The sequence below is a fragment of the Phocoena sinus genome, chromosome 4, assembly GCF_008692025.1.
Source record: "Phocoena sinus isolate mPhoSin1 chromosome 4, mPhoSin1.pri, whole genome shotgun sequence".
In the NCBI taxonomy this organism is placed as follows: Eukaryota; Metazoa; Chordata; class Mammalia; order Artiodactyla; family Phocoenidae; genus Phocoena; species Phocoena sinus.
The window spans coordinates 26,440,917-26,457,352 of record NC_045766.1 but is presented as its reverse complement, the minus strand read 5'-3'; the positions used below and the strand labels follow the sequence as shown (position 1 = coordinate 26,457,352).

General features: G+C 37.6%; 1 protein-coding gene across 3 annotated transcripts in view; it reads left to right on the top strand.

The window, feature by feature from the left end:
* Positions 1 to 10,617, top strand: part of PLSCR4 (phospholipid scramblase 4) — a 47,978-nt gene extending 37,361 nt beyond the window's left edge. For 2 of the 3 annotated variants that reach the window (XM_032631248.1, XM_032631249.1), the window contains exons 5-9: positions 3,286 to 3,328; positions 4,257 to 4,483; positions 6,058 to 6,219; positions 7,577 to 7,735; positions 8,592 to 10,617. In XM_032631248.1, coding sequence (XP_032487139.1) covers positions 3,286 to 3,328; positions 4,257 to 4,483; positions 6,058 to 6,219; positions 7,577 to 7,735; positions 8,592 to 8,645 — 645 coding nt within the window. In that variant the 3' untranslated portion in view covers positions 8,646 to 10,617. The remainder of the gene's footprint in view (positions 1 to 3,285; positions 3,329 to 4,256; positions 4,484 to 6,057; positions 6,220 to 7,576; positions 7,736 to 8,591) is intronic. The other variant, XM_032631250.1, reaches the window with a different exon arrangement.
* The last annotated feature ends 5,819 nt before the right edge of the window (positions 10,618 to 16,436 follow it).

Genomic DNA, 16,436 nt, shown 5'->3' with positions numbered 1-16,436 from the left:
GTAGTGCTAATTTCAGAAATGTGAATGGGGAACAAAGAAGATAGGGATTTTTTTGGTGGGATGATATGGTTTTTGTGAAGGTTGTATATTGAATTTTAAGACATTCAAGATGTCCTATTGAAGGCAGTTTAAAAACTAGGAATTGGAATAGAAGAAAAATTATCAAAGATGTTAATTGGAGTGTCATTTGCTTAGAAGTAAAGGCTGAATGTCAAGAAAAGCAATATTACAAAGAACAGAACAGAACAGTAGACAGTGAGTAAATCACTCAGTGCCTCAGGCCATTGCTATTTCTCACCACCCATAGTTTTCATCAACCAGTCTTGTCACCTCCCAAAGCATACAAGGTAAATAAAAATAGGGGACCTCCAAGGATACTGTTTCAGGTCAAGGTCCGGAGAACCCCTTTCCACAACACAGAGACTCTCTAATTTTTATCTAGATGGACATTCTAGGACTGGGCCACCCATTTCAGAAACTGGGGCAACATGCCCACAGGTTTGTGTACCATCAAATGGTATTGTTTAAAAACCTATGTCAGAAATAAAAATGTTGCTTAATGAAAATAAGATAAACCTAGTATTGCAAATCCCCTAGAAACTACTAAATCATGTTTCACTTCTAGAAAAAGCAAGTGTTGGAATATTGATACATTATAAGCAAGGGACTTGCCAATTCAATACGTGTCTCCCCACCGTAGTCAACCAAATGTTCCTTGGAGTTGACATGTTTCTCTTTTCAGTTTTATATACTGACTGTTGATCCTGTGCATTGAAAACCATTGTTACAAAGTTCTAGTGTTGATCTTTGAAAGTAATACAGTTGTTTCAGGAAAATTTGGATTTTACATAAACCAAAAACTTTATTAACCTGTTGTTTGGCAAAATATTGACAAAGCCAGTCATTCAGGTACAGTGCTAGAGTAACTACATTATTTTAGAAGCTTATAAAATGCTTATAAGTTAACCAAGTTTAGAAAGTTTATTTTTTACTTGATGATAAATATAGAAAATTTCCTTAGAAATCCAAGATCTAGAGTCATTTCTTTTTAAAAATGTATAGCTTTAATATTGTTCATTTAAATATTAAAAAACCATTTTCTTAATTTCTTCTGTTACTTTCAGTGAAGTTAAATGAGCATATTTTATGAATTCTATTTTCCGTTTCAGCAATGTTTTTAGTTTAAAAAAAAATTGAAAAAGAAACAAATAATACAGGTTTAGAGCCAGACAAACCTGGGTTTTAATTCTAGCTCTACTCTCTCCTCACTCTACTACCTTGAGTAACTTTTCTAACCTCTTGGTGCTTGAATTTCATCATCTATAAAATAGTGCTAGTCATACCTACTCTATTGGTTGTTAGGAGAATTTTTAATGAGATAAGGTTTGTAACGTGCCTAATATTTTTGGCACATGGGACCCACACAGTGGATAATAGCTGTGAGGATGTTTTTAGTTGAAACACCTTGTGTGTAGGTGGAAGACACAGAGCCAGGCATCTAAGCATTTTTTCATCCTAGGCTTTTATTTTTTATTTTTGGCTGTACCTTAGTTCCCCGACCAGGGATTGAGCCCATGCCCCCTGCAGTGGAAGTGTGGAGTCTTAACCACTGGACTGCCAGGGAAGTCCCTATCATAGTCTTTTTGCCATCTCGTGTGCAAATTACATGAATCATTATCAGGACTATCCTGACACTTTAACATCCAGAGTAGCAGGTTTATATTATTTCTAGAATACTGGCTTGGCCAGTGACTCCACACTTTGTTAGAACTGCTTCTTAACAACCGTAGTATCTTATTGGGTAAACTTCTTTCACAGTAACAGGCATTTCTTTAGAATATTTTGCCCAGCAGTAGAAGCTCTTACCAAGTAGTGAATATTTTTACTTTTTAGTTATAGATGTTTAAGAGTCCCTAGAGTTTTTCAAAGGGACTGTAAACCACCCTAGTGGCCACTTTTGATAATTTTGTAAGACATGTTTAGGCCCTCTCACCTGATTGTGTTTTCATAAAAGAAAATTTTTTTTTTTTTTTTTTTTTTGCGGTACGCGGGCTTCTCACTGTTGGGGCCTCTCCCGTTGTGGAGCACAGGCTCCGGAGGCGCAGGCTCAGCGGCCATGGCTCACGGGCCCAGCTGCTCCGCGGCATGTGGGATCTTCCTGGACCGGGGCACGAACCCATGCCCCCTGCATCGGCAGGCGGACTCTCAACCACTGCGCCACCAGGGAAGCCCGAAAAATTTTTTAATGAAAGAAAGATTGTATCCTCTCTATACCCACCTGTAATGGATCACGCCACAAAATGTTTATGTCAGGTTACATTATTTTAAATTTTATTTATTACCACAGTAATGTAGTGTTCATTAATTAATGTATTCAACAAACATTTGGTAAAATATGGCATTTCGGGCAATGTTCTGGGCTCGGGCATTAGGAATGATCTAATGATCTAAATTATCTACAATTAGATAGATACGAGTAGTCTGTCCTTAAGGGGGTTTCTTTTCTGCTAGGATGTTCTCAAGTATAACAGATGATGGGCCAAAGTGTTTATCTTTACAGTGATTCCTAAGTAAAGTTAAGGTAGAAGTTGGTCTAATGGTATTACCAACCTCCCTTTTCAAGGGATTCCATCCTTGGAGAATGTTTCCTCTCCTTTGCCCTCATCCTATTCACATGCTTCCAGCTCTCTTGGATCTTCCCCTATTAAAGTCTGCACTTAGGGAAGACCCTGGCATCAGCAGCCCAAGTGAATGGAAGTCAGTGTGTTAACCTCTTTCAGAGGTACTGTGAAGTAATATGAGATCGGACATTCCTGTGCAAGGTCCACCCTGCCTCATTCACTCTCCCTAAGCCACTGAGAAAATTGGCTTCTCTGTGGCTGGTCCATGTTAAACTGTCCCGAACTTCCTGACAAGTCCAGTCTGTGGGTGACATATCAGAGAGACCAGTGAGTAGGAACTGAACTAGGCAACATAGCTTCTTCTAGATGCTGTTACTGAAGCAGGAAGATGATTTTCTGATATTTTAGAGAATTGTTTCAATATTTTACAGGGGACATGGAGGAAAGTGTTCTATCTGGACAGCTCTGCTAATAACCATCTGATCAGGTGCAGATGGGCTGATTTTGCTTGATAAAAATGTTTTTGATTCCATTCAGTTTCAGAGAGATATTTTTGTATCAATTGATACATTTAATTTCTGTCTCATCAGTTTTTTTTCTAATACTGGTTTGATTTGATTCTGTTATTTCTCTCTCTCCTAATTGCTTTGTTCTATCCCAACAGTTGGACAACATACATGTTCTTCAGCATTTTGAACCCCTGGAAAGTATGTATAATTTTGTAGTGTCCAGCAATATTTGAATCAGGTGAAAATTTGCATTATCCAATATCTAGTTCCTTATTTATATTGATCATTTTTTAGTGGTTCAAAGAGAAAAGACTATCCTCTATTACCCTATCTTCAAGAAAGTAATAAAGGGACTTAACTTTGTATAATTTTATCTGTTTACACATCATACATGAGCTCTTAGATTTCAAAAGGACTTAAACATTTTTACCTGATTGAACGCCCTATCCTTTACCCATCTCAACTCCTCCATATTCACTTTTCATGGACAAGGGAAAGAAGGAGCAAAAAGACTAGATGAGCTAGTCAAGGGCACCCTAGTCAGCTAATCAATGGCAGAACTGGAAATAGAGTCTCAGTCTGCTGAGTTCTAAGTCCAATGCTGTGGAAGTAAGAAAAAATCACGGTAAACACAATGCCTGTTCTCAGTTCCCCTCACTGTATCAGATCTACACCCTCATTTCATTCATTTTACCTCCACATAGAGCCTTTGACTTTTCTTATTTAGTTTTCTTATTTGCAATTAGTAATGGCCCTAATCCTCTCAGCATATTTCATAAGCTGATTAATTCATGGTCTGGTGTATGATTTCCTCTAAATGTTTTTATAATTAAAGTTTTCTTAATTCAAGTACTCCAGGAATATTGTTTCCAATCTTTGCTTCTATGTGGAAAAGTTTTAAAAATCATTTTACACTGAACTTCTTAAAAGAAATGTTTTAAAAGTTCAAAATTACCTATATACTTATAGGGCATATGAATTACAATGGCATTCTAATAATTGCATATTTTTCACCTGAAATTTTTTAAAAAGCTCTTTTGCTTTAGGCCCCTGTGAAATCCTACAAAAGGACTTCTTGAGGCCCATTTTAACTGCTTCTAAAATAAGATGGCTCTCTCATTTTTAGTGATAACAGATTTTGAAACTAATAATACATATGATATTAAAAACAACCTGGGCCAGATGGTTTACTTTGTGACCGAAGACACAGATGATTATACCAGGAATGCTTATCGGACACTGAGGCCCTTTGTGCTCCGGGTCACTGACTGTATGGGCCGAGAAATCATGACAATGCAGAGACCTTTCAGATGCACCTGCTGTTGCTTCTGTTGCCCCTCCACCAGGCAAGAGGTAAGAGGACAGAAGTCTCATCCATTGTTTCTTTCTGATCCAACTCTTCCCTGCACGATTGTGCTCCTTCCAAAGCTACACAGGAGGGGACTTTCATGGCACAGGCAGAATGGAAGAAGATATTGGGATGAGGGGAGGAAGGAAGCCAAATGCCAAATTGTCTTACCTATGGAAAAACCACAAAGACATTTTTCATGTGGGTTCATGTCTTCAGGTGCTAGTTGGCGGGGTGGTCAAGCACAAATGAGGGTTATTTAGTCAGTGATCGCAATTCTATCAGTTGTGTCTACTGAATTAGAAATTAGTCTGTTACCTAGAACACACATTTGTCTAAATGTGCCTACATATCCCCAAATGAGGTCACACTAAATGTAGACATGCTTTTAAATAGGATCGGAAGAAACTTGAGATACTTTTACTCTACCCATCATAATTTACACCTTGCTACAGATAAAGAAAGGGTGGCTAAAAATGAATAAGTGCCTGAGGATGGTGTTACACTTGGTAGATGCTGGAACTAGGAAGCAGTTGTGCCAAGTTGCAGTTTAATTGCTCTTCTATAATCTGTGCTGCCCTAGGAAAATTGTCTGCTACAGGGAAGAGAAAAGTTTTAGAGAGAGATCCAAGAGAATCTGAATTTCAAATATGCCACCTACTTAAAAGTGGGCAATTTACTTAACCTGTTTTAGCCTCAGTGTTCTTAATATGTTAACTGGGCATAAAAAAGTACCTCCTAGGATCACTGGGATTTTAATTATATGTTAAGTACCAGCATTTTCAATAGAATTTACTTATAGCCTCTGTGCCTTGATTTATTCACCTATAAAATGGAGATATTAATAGTACCTATCTCATAGGATGGTTATTTTGAGGATTATATAGTAAGTAAATGTCAACTGTGTTAGTAGTGCCTGGCAAATAGTTTAGTGCTCAGTGAATATTAGCAATTGTCAGATAGTTTACTCCTTTGTCATTATTGTCTTTGTATAATAACAGTCTTATATTTGAGATCAGTCTCCACTTCATCCTATACTTATACACACATACTGTTGTCTTCACAACATACAATTTTCAGAATGCCTCTTTTCTCTTGTTTCCTATTACACTTGTCATGTCTGAGATGTCAGTCTAAGAAGCTAGCATGTTACTTTTTCATGGATTGTGCCAGAAGACATGAGAACCCTAGGTCAGGGGCAAAGGACTTTATTACAGCACAGTTAGCAGCATGAACTCCAGCACACGTGCGTAGGTCCCCTCATCCCCAAGTTCTACAAGGATGACTCAGCGGATCCCAGGTAGATGCTACATATGCAGCTAAGGGACATGGAGCTTGGAGAACTGACCATTTTATAACAAGGAGTAATTTTGTCCCAAAGGGAACATGACTTCATCTCTCAAGGCTGTTCACTGAAATACAGCCCTAAGAAATAGCCTGGGGATAATGGAAGACTCTTTCCCAGTGACAGTTTCCCTAGTTCTTGAATGAATTAGGAACATACCTAGATTGTGTGTATCTGTGTATGTGTATACCTATACATGTAGCATCTTCGCTTCTGTCACTGCTTCATTTGCAGCTGGAGGTGCAGTGTCCTCCTGGTGTCACCATTGGCTTTGTTGCCGAACACTGGAACCTGTGCAGGGCAGTGTACAGCATCCAAAATGAGAAGAAAGAAGATATGATGGGAGTGCTTGGGCCATGCTCAACCTATGGCTGTGGTTCAGATTCTGTTTTTGAGGTAAACAAATATAAAAATAAATGTTTCTACTATTTTTTCTACATCTACTAACAGACCTCAGAATGATGTGCTTTTAGATGATTTTTTTGTGTGTGAATGAATAACGTAATGTGAGGAAAGAGTTAACTAACCAGTTGACATTGAAAAATTTTCAAATTATCATTAGGGGATTGCTTAACGTTTTCCACAATGTGAGCTTCTTTTGCATGATTTCAGTGTTTGATAAAGATAAGAAGAAACCATTTAAAACATTAAACCTGAGAATAAATAGCCTAACCTAATCCATCTATTTTATTCTTGGCTGTATTTCACTAACCATTTTTACCAAAGATTTCCAGGAACAGAATATAGGTCCTGAGTAATGAAAAGGCCCCACATATCACAGAACCAATAGAGCACCCCTGAGGTTGTGCAAATTGCTTATTTGCAAGATAGAAGTCTGTCTGCATCCTCAAGAAACAAGACAACACTCATAAACCAGGATAAATCTTATAGTGGATTATAACATTTTCTGGAAGAAGGAAAATCCTTCTGTTCTGCCTTCATCTCAATGGCCACAAAATGATAGCTTATTACTCTTAACAGTTGTGACAAAGGAGATTCCTGGGCTTCTTAAAGAGTTCTTTCTAAATGCCTCACAATTCAACAAAATTGATAATCCAGAATTGCTCATTCAAATATTTTCTATGACACCCAATAAACTTTCCTTAGTTCTCATTTTACATAACCATATCATCAACCATGACTTATTTATTAAAAGGCCATTATAGATAGATAGAAAATGTAGATAAGCCAGATTTCGAGGGCAGGGTGTGTGGGTCATTTTAATCACCAAAATGTAGTGTTTGGTTATTATCCTTGTGGCAGGTGCCTTCTAGAAGCTGAAGCCCTTTGGGACTCTGACATACTTTAAGAAGACAGGGCCCACAAAAGCCTGAGTGATCATATGGATTTTGTGAAGTGAAAAGAGCCATACCACCTTGCTTTTGCTAACATGTTTCCCTCGACTGGGAAAGACTCCCTTCCAATCCCCAATTCCCACCCTTTGCTATATGAAAAAGAATTTCAAAATCAGTTTAAATCATACCTCCTCTGACAGGCTTCCCTAATAACTCATTTGAGGGTGAAGAAAGAACACTGACCTGAGAATTGTAAGATACTCCCCAGCTTGGTTGTCAACCAGTTGCAAGGCACTTAACCCTTCTTGGCCATAATTCCCTATTTGAAATTATATTATTACTATATTCATTTCCTGCACCATACTTATACTACCTCAGTGTAAACTGCTTATAAACAGGAGAATAAAGCATGTAGTTTAACATCTTTCAATCATAAAGTCACTTTCTTGTCTTTCTAGGTCATATCCCTCGATGGTGTATCCAGTATCGGCAGTATTACTCGGAAGTGGAATGGTGTGTTATCAGCAATGAGTGATGCTGACCACTTTGAAATTCACTTCCCATTAGACCTGGATGTGACAATGAAAGCCATGATTTTTGGAGCTTGCTTCCTCATTGTAAGCCTTTTGCTTCTGAGTTATCCTGAGAGAATTATTCTTTCTGATGAGAAGCAGTGTAGTGCAGTAGAAAGGCAATACGATTTGAAGCTGTCTCTGCCACTTACTAGTTATATGTCTTGCAAAGTGTTTAACACTTGCAAGCCTCAGTTTCCTTATTTGTAAAATGGAAATGAAAACACACATATATATATATATATATATATATTTCAGGGTTATGAGTATTAGCTATCATATGAGTAAAGGGGCCAGGAGAGTGCTTGAAAGATACTAGGCATCCAGTGGGTGTAATTGTCATCATTTCATGTTACTTACCATTCTCACTACTTAAAGATGCCTGTTCTTTGATTTCTTAGTGAAATAAAATAACTCTAAAGCTGATGTTCTCTCCCTTCATCTATTACCTCTTTGTCAATATACCTAAGATTTATTAGGTACAATTTCCTTGCTGTATTCCTGTCTGATTAGTGGCTAATATTCATAAATCATAGAAATAAAATTGATAGCATTTACCTTAAAAACCTAATTAACATATTGCAATTGGTATATTTAACATCTTTAATATTGATTATCAAGGTTTTCCTCCTTTCAACAAGGAAAATTTAGTTAATTGGTACCCCAGATGGAAAACTTATTGACTACCCAGTTTCAGATTTGCAATTGCTGTTCTTCATATTAGGTTCTCTTCATGAAAATTTCATTAGCTTGATTTATCCTTAACTGGAATGAGATCACCTGATAAATTATGAAGAATAACATTTTGTGCATTGCACCTAATTATCTATTTACATTCTTTATATAATTATTTATCTAATTTGATATTTATCTATACATATAATTCTTTTTCCAATTTCAGGACTTCATGTATTTTGAGAGCTCTCCACCACAACGTTCATCCACTCATAATTGATGGACACCGCAAATCAGCAATTCTGATTAATGAAAACAATTTAGAAAAGTTGGTTGGGCTTACAGTCGGCCCTCAATTATTCACAAATATATTTATCTGCTCTTGCAGATTATTGTTATTGGGTATTAGCTTTGACAGGTAGGCTGAGCGTGTAAGTGAAAGAACACATCTAAACATGTGTTTCAATTGAGTATCTGTCTACCCGTCTACTTGGTAGACTAGGAGTTTACCTGAAAAAGTTATGACCCATTAACCAAGTAAACATATATATAGTGAACTTGAAAACGCTTTAAACATGAGATTAGGGGAAATGAATCCCAAAGCTTTCACATTAATTGATAGTAAAATGATGGGCTTTTTAGAGCAATCTTTGTTGAGATAGAGTAATATAGCTTCTAACTCTGACCCTCTCCTCTCCATCAACATGTCCAGTTACTGAAGACAAATTTGATTCCAGGTGAAAAGAATGATACTCTTCATTGTTAAAAACCAAACGGAAGGCAGAGAGGAATACTGTGTTTTATTGCCCAAAGAAAATTTTACTTGTGCAAATGTATCAGAACCTTATTTTGCAAACTTCATAAAAATTTCAATGGAAATTTTTATTTTATTACAAAATAAAACATGTTTTTCATATCATAAGGTTATATTTTCTATGCCTCATTTACTAGCATACACAATCAGGAGCTGCCTCTGTATGAAGATAGAGTCAGACTACCAGGGCCATTAACCAATCTAGATCTCTGAGCAGTTTAGAGACATCAGTGCCCTTATGAGAAGCTTGTATTTAATACATTTAACCTCTCTTGGTTATAGATGTCTTACATGTAAAATAGGTTCGGTCGAATCTCTAAGATTGCCTATTGAACCTGTGTCTCATTTGATATGACACAGAGGAGATGAGTTTTTTTTTCTTACAGGAAGATCCCTGATTTGAACTGTGCTGTTCAGATTGCAAGAGTTGGAGTTTTGTTTTTAAATTTTGCAATGTGACATTCTGCATAGCACTTTGTAAAAGCAAAAGTTACAAATGCAGGCACGGCTTAATATTGTTTTGCTGTTTTTTATTTAAATGATAGATAAATCTGTATCTATGCAAAGAAAATGATAAAACACAGCAAACATGCTGCTTCTCTGGGATCTATAGCTTATCAGTAAAGATTATTTGGATCAACATAGTAAAAGTATAAATTACACTTATTTGTATTAAGTAGTTAAAATCACAGTGTATTAGTGAATACACTCTGACAAATCAACTTGCCTCTACTGCACTTTAGCTTCTTATCTGGACCTGAACTGTGTTCTTTCAACACAGCCAGTACATAGGATGGAATGTATTCTTCCACTGCTCTTTATTAGAAGAAGCAAGACTGAGTGTTCTTTGGTATGAGATGAAGGCCTTCACCCACAGTTCCTATTGAAGTGAAAGAAAGGTGACTCATTTTAAAATTATATTCATCTTTTCATGGTAAATGTTGTTTTACCCAGTTTCTTGTAATGTTCATTTTTATATGCTACTACTAGCTTTCTAAAAAAATGTAAAAACTGCTTGTTTCTAAAATAATAATTACCTTATATTTAAGGCAATTGTAGTCTTAAATGGACAGATATATTATTTCTTATAATGATGTCTGACATTTGATAGAGCAAATCAGACAATAGTATTCAGAAAGTTTACTATATAAACTTTCCATTTTTACTTGCCTACATCCCTACATTCTAAGACCTGATGCATACTACTAAGAAAAAATTATTTCTAGCGTGACATTTCAAATTTCTGTTTTAGGTTGTTGTGGTATTAACATGTCTCTTACAATTTCTTTCTTTAAAAATAATACTATGTTTCTTATATTTTTATACTACAGTTTATATTATAATTTTTATGTTTCTTAACGATATTTCATTGTGTAAAACTGATCAGATTGATTAACAAAACAAGCCATTCTCTGAAATGTGTGTGTTTTCATGTTTCATCATATTGTTTTTGGCTTCTAAATAAATATATTATAGTTTATAGTAAAATACTGTTTTATTTTTGACTTGTGATTGAGGCTTTGCAATAGACTGGATGTTTGTATTCCCCCCACCCCAAATTTATGAATTACCTGTGTGACGGTATTTGGAGTGGAGCCTTTGGGAGGTGATAGGTCGTGTAGGTGGAGCCCTCATGAATGGGATTAGTGCCCTTATAATCTGCCAGCCTTGATCTTGGAATTCCCATCCTCCAGAGTTAAATGTTTGTTGTTTAAGCCACTCAGTCTGCAGTATTTTTGTTATAGCAGCCCGAACAAACTGACAGAAATTGGTACCGAGAAATGGGGATGCTGCATAACAAATATGTAAAAATACGGCACTGGCTTTGGCACTGGGTGAGGAATAGAGGCTGGAAGTTTTAAGGTGCATACTGGTAAAAACCTATATTGACATGAACAGAATTTTAAAGATAATTCTGATGAGAGCTTAGGAAGAAAAGAGGCAAACTGTAGAGAAAACCTCAGTCTTCTTAGAGAATACCTAATTAAACATGAACAGGATATTGGTAGAAATATGGACAATAAAGACCAGGATGGAAATGAGGAACATGTTATTGAAAACTGTAGAAGTGATCCTTATCGTAAAGTGGCCAAGAGCTCTGGCAGAATTGTGTCCATGTTCTAGTGTTTTGTGGAAGGTAGAACTTGCAAGTGGTGAAATGGGATACCTAGCTGAAACAATTTCTAAGCAAAGTGTTGAAGTGCAGCTTGGCTCCTCCTTACTGCTTACAGTAAAATTCAACCTGAGAGAATGGACGTAAAGATGGGATTGTTAAGCAACAAGGAAGCAGAATTTATTTACTTATTTAGAATTTTATTTTATTTATTCTTTTATACAGCAGGTTCTTATTAGTCATCCCTTTTTTTTTTTTTTTTTTTTTTTTGCGGTACGCGGGCCTCTCACTGTTGTGGCCTCTCTCGTTGCGGAGCACAGGCTCCGGACGCGCAGGCTCAGCAGCCATGGCTCACGGGCCCAGCCGCTCCGCGGCATGTGGGATCTTCCCACACCGGGGCGCAAACCCGCATCCCCTGCATCGGCAGGCGGACTCTCAACCACTGCGCCACCAGGGAAGCCCCTAGTCATCCATTTTATACATATTAGTGTATACATGTCAATCCCAATTTCCCAGTTCATCTCACCACCCCCCACCACTTTCCCCCCTTGGTTTCCATATGTTTGTTCTCTACATCTGTCTCTATTTCTGCCCTGCAAACTGGTTCATCTGTACCATTTTTCTAGGTTCCACATATATGCATTAATATACGATATTTGTTTTCCTCTTTCTGACTTATTTCACTCTGTATCACAGTCTCTGGATGCATCCACGTCTTTACAAATGACCCAATTTCATTCCTTTTTATGGCTGAGTAATATTCCATTGTATATACATGTACCATATCTTCTTTATCCATTCGTCTGTCGATGGGCATTTAGGTTGCTCCCATGACCTGGCTATTGTAAATAGTGCTGCAATGAACATTGGGGTGCATGTGTCTTTTTGAATTGTGGTTTTCTCTGGGTATATGCCCAGTAGTGGGATTGCTGAGTCATATGGTAATTCTATTTTTAGTTTTTTAAGGAACCTCCATACTGTTCTCCACAGTGGCTGTATCAATTTACATTCCTACCAACAGTGCAAGAGGGTTCCCTTTTCTCCACACCCTCTCCAGCATTTGTTGTTTGTAGGTTTTCTGATGATGCCCACTCTTAACTGGTGCGAGGTGATACCTGATTGTGGTTTTGATTTGCATTTCTCTAATAATTAGTGATGTTGAGCAGCTTTTCATGTGCTTCTTGGACACCTGTATGTCTTCTCTGGCAAAATGTCTATTTAGTACTTCTGCCCATTTTTTGATTGGGTTGTTTGTTTTTTTAATATTGAACTGCATGAGCTGTTTATATATTTTGGAGATTAATCCTTTGTCCGTTGATTTGTTGGCAAATATTTTCTCCCATTCTGAGGGTTGTGTTTTTGTCTTGTTTGTAGTTTCCTTTGCTTTGCAAAAGGTTTTAAGTTTCATTAGGTCCCATTTATTTATTTTTGTTTTTATTTCCATTACTCTAGGAGGTGGATCAAAAAAGATCTTGCTGTGATTTATGTCAAAGAATGTTCTTCCTGTGTTTTCCTCTAAGTGTTTTATAGTCTCCAGTCTTACATTAAGGTCTCTAGTCCATTTTGAGTTTATTTTTGTGTATGGTGATAGGGAGCGTTCTAATTTCATTCTTTTACATGTAGCTGTCCAGTTCTCCCAGCACCACTTATTGAAGAGACTATCTTTTCTCCATTGTATATCCTTGCCTCCTTTGTCATAGATTAGTTGACCGTAGGTGCGTGGGTTTATCTCTGGGCTTTCTATCCTTTTCCATTGATCTATATTTCTGTTTTTGTGCCAGTACCATATTGTCTTGATTACTGTAGCTTTGTAGTATAGTCTGAAGTCAGGACTTTGATTCCTCCAGCTCCGTTTTTTTCCCTCAAGACTGGGAAGCAGAACTTAAGATTAGAAAAATTCTCAGCCTATCCATATTGCAAAAAATGAGAACACTAAGGGCGTGGTCAAGTGACTGATAAGGAGATTAGTATGGATCAGCCATCTGATCAGAAGCCAGGCACTATTCTCCAAGGCAATGAAGAACGACCCCCAAAGGGGATTCAGAGATCAACAGAGCTGCCACTCCCATCACAGGCCCTGAGTGCAAGGGCCTGGGGAGCAGCGTGGTTCAAAGAAGGGACCACCAGCACCTGTGAGACCTTTGTGCCAGCTGTATGGTGCCATTCACATGTAGAGCTCTGATCTCTGTAGTCTGTGCCACACTCCTTCAACACCCCAGGTGAAGTTCTGGTAGACCCCCAGTGTAGCGTGGGCCTCAGTGGTTGCCCTTCCAAAGGGCACAGGCAGCAAACTTTGGTGATGACCATACGACCCTGTCTCCATTGGCTCAGGTCTGGTGGGGCATGGCTGCCTTTACCTAAATTTCAGAGGATGGGGTCACCTGGGAGACTCATGGGCCAAGGACCCCAGACCCAGAGAGCCATGGAGCCCAGGCAGAGAGTCGCTACAGGCCTTCCTGCTGAGTCCTGGGATGATATTGCCATCCCAGTGGGTCTAGAAGGCAGGTCATTGAGTCAAAGAAGATTATTCTTGAGCCTTAAGGTTTAACGTTGTTTGTTCTGTTTGGTCTTGGCATACCTGGGAACTTTCCTCCTTTATTCTTTCCTGTTTTACCCTTTTGGAATGGAGATGTCTATGCTATGCCTGCCCCACCATCGTATTTTGGAAGCACACAACTTGTTTGGTTTCACAGGTTCACAGCTGGAGAATAATTTGCCTCAGGATAAATCACACCTTGTGTCTCACGCATAGCTGACTTGGCCAATATTTAAATAAGACTTTGGACTTTGTAGGAATAACTAGCTTTCTGATATAACCAAGTTATTTATAAGTGCTTATTTGTAATTCACTTATTTAAGACACATTTAAATTTTAAGTATAATTTCAATGCCAGTATATCATGCAGAAAAGCTGCTAGAATTTGTAACTGTTGGTGAAGGGTACCTTTCAAACATTTTTTTTTCTTAATGACAGATTTCCCAGAAATATTATAAAAATCTGGTTACTAGACTAATTTACTAGCTGAATTTTCCAAACAACTAGATGTTAAATTAAGCTCAAGTCTGGAATAAGTAGTGATTCTGGGGAATGTCATCCTGCCTCTGATGGGACTGCTGGCTACTTTTCAGTCCTTTTTCCCCCCAGTAGTCAAAGTTGAATGTAATTTATACTGAAAGATGCAAGCTTGGGAAACCCATAGGTCCAGATTTAATCAACGAATACCAAATTCAGCTTTTTGGCTGGTGATAGCTGATATTTAAAATGGACCTATTCCCGTAAGTTGGTCGACCATTGCAGAATGCATTTCCCATTTGCCTCTAGCTCCCTAAATTGTAAAACCCAGAAAAGAGAAAAACAGAATGACGCATTCCAAGTGTAGTCAGAGTGAGGCACATAGTATGCTACATGATTAGACGTGGTACGGTTAGTAATAGCACACGGTAGGCGTTCACTCAGTAGACATTCACCTCTGCCTAACAAATAACAATAAAGTCAGTGGATATATTTTTGCAATATTTGTTATAGTAGCCTGTAAAAAGTTTTAACATCCTCTCCGCTATTTCGCTCTATCAATCATTACTTTGTTGAACATCTTCCAAATTCAGACACTGAGCTATTTCTGAAGCAGAGGGAAGCACAAATGTGAAAAGTACATAATTACTACTCTCAGGGGCTCACAGGCTAGTGGATGAGACAGATTTTTAAACAAAATACACGTCTTTGAGGACCAGGGTGGACATGTGCTCAATGGGTTGTTGGCATATTCAATAGAGGCCATGTCACTAGCACAATCTAAAGTGTTGGGTGATATATTTCTGTCCCATTTAATCAGACAGGCTGGCTGGTTGTGTCATAAGCTCAGGTAAACTTCCTGGCATGGCTGGAGATGAGTAGGATGCATTTTACAGTGTGTTGGCAAACTGAATACCTGGTGAATGTAACTGAAATGGTCCATTTAGTAAATCTTCATCAAACAAAGCGGGGATTGATGGTTTATTACAGTAAACATAGAGCTCAAGACAGTTGTACATTTAAGATGCTCAATGAACATTTGTTATCTTTAAAAAATTTATTGATGTAAAATTGGCATATAACGTTACACTGGTTTCAGTTGTACAACACAATAATTTGAGAATTGTGTACTATGAAATGATCACCACAGTAAGCCTACAGGCATACCTTGGGATATTGCGGGCTCGGTTCCAGACCACCACAGTAAAGCAAATATTGCGATAAAGTGATTCACACAATTTTTTTTCTGTTTCCCAGTGCATGTAAAAGTTATGTGAATGCTATACTGAAGTCTGTTAAGTGTAAAATAGCATTATGTCTAAAAAAAAAAAGTACAGATCTTAATTTAAAAATAGTTTACTGCTAAAAAATGCTGTCATTTGAGCCTTTAGCAAGTTGTAGTAACATCAAAGATCACTGATCACAGATCACCATACAAAGTATAATAATGTTGAAAAAGTGTGAAATATTGCAAGAATCACCAAAATGTGACACAGAGACATAAAGCGAGCAAATGCTTTTGGAAAAAATGGCACTGATGGACTTGCTCTACACAAGGTTGCCATAAACCTTCAATGTGTAAAAAACGTAGTACCTGCAAGCACAATAAAGTGAAGTGAAATTAAATGAGGTACGCCTCTAGTTCCCATCTGTCACCATACAAAACTAACTTTTTGGCACCTTTCAAGTGTGCTCTGCAATGTTACTGACTATAGTCACGATGCTCCACATTCCATCCCCATGACTTATTTATTCTATAAGTGGAAGTGTGTACATCTTGACTCCCTTTCACCTATTTGACTCACTCCTCAACCCCCTTCCCCTCTGGCATACACCATTCTGTTCTCTGTACCTATGATTTTTGTCTTGTTTTTTAGATTCCACATATAAAGGAAATCATTCAGTATTTATCTGTTTCCTGTAGCATAACTTCCAAAGGTCCATCCATATTTTCACAAATGGCAAGATTTCTTTCTATTTATGGCTGAGTAGTATTCCATTGTGTGTGTGTGGATAGATAGATAGATAGATAGATAGATAGATAGAGATAGATACATGTATATACAGATATACCACAATTTCTTTATCCATTCATCTTTTAGTAGACACTTAGGTTGTTTCCATATCTTGG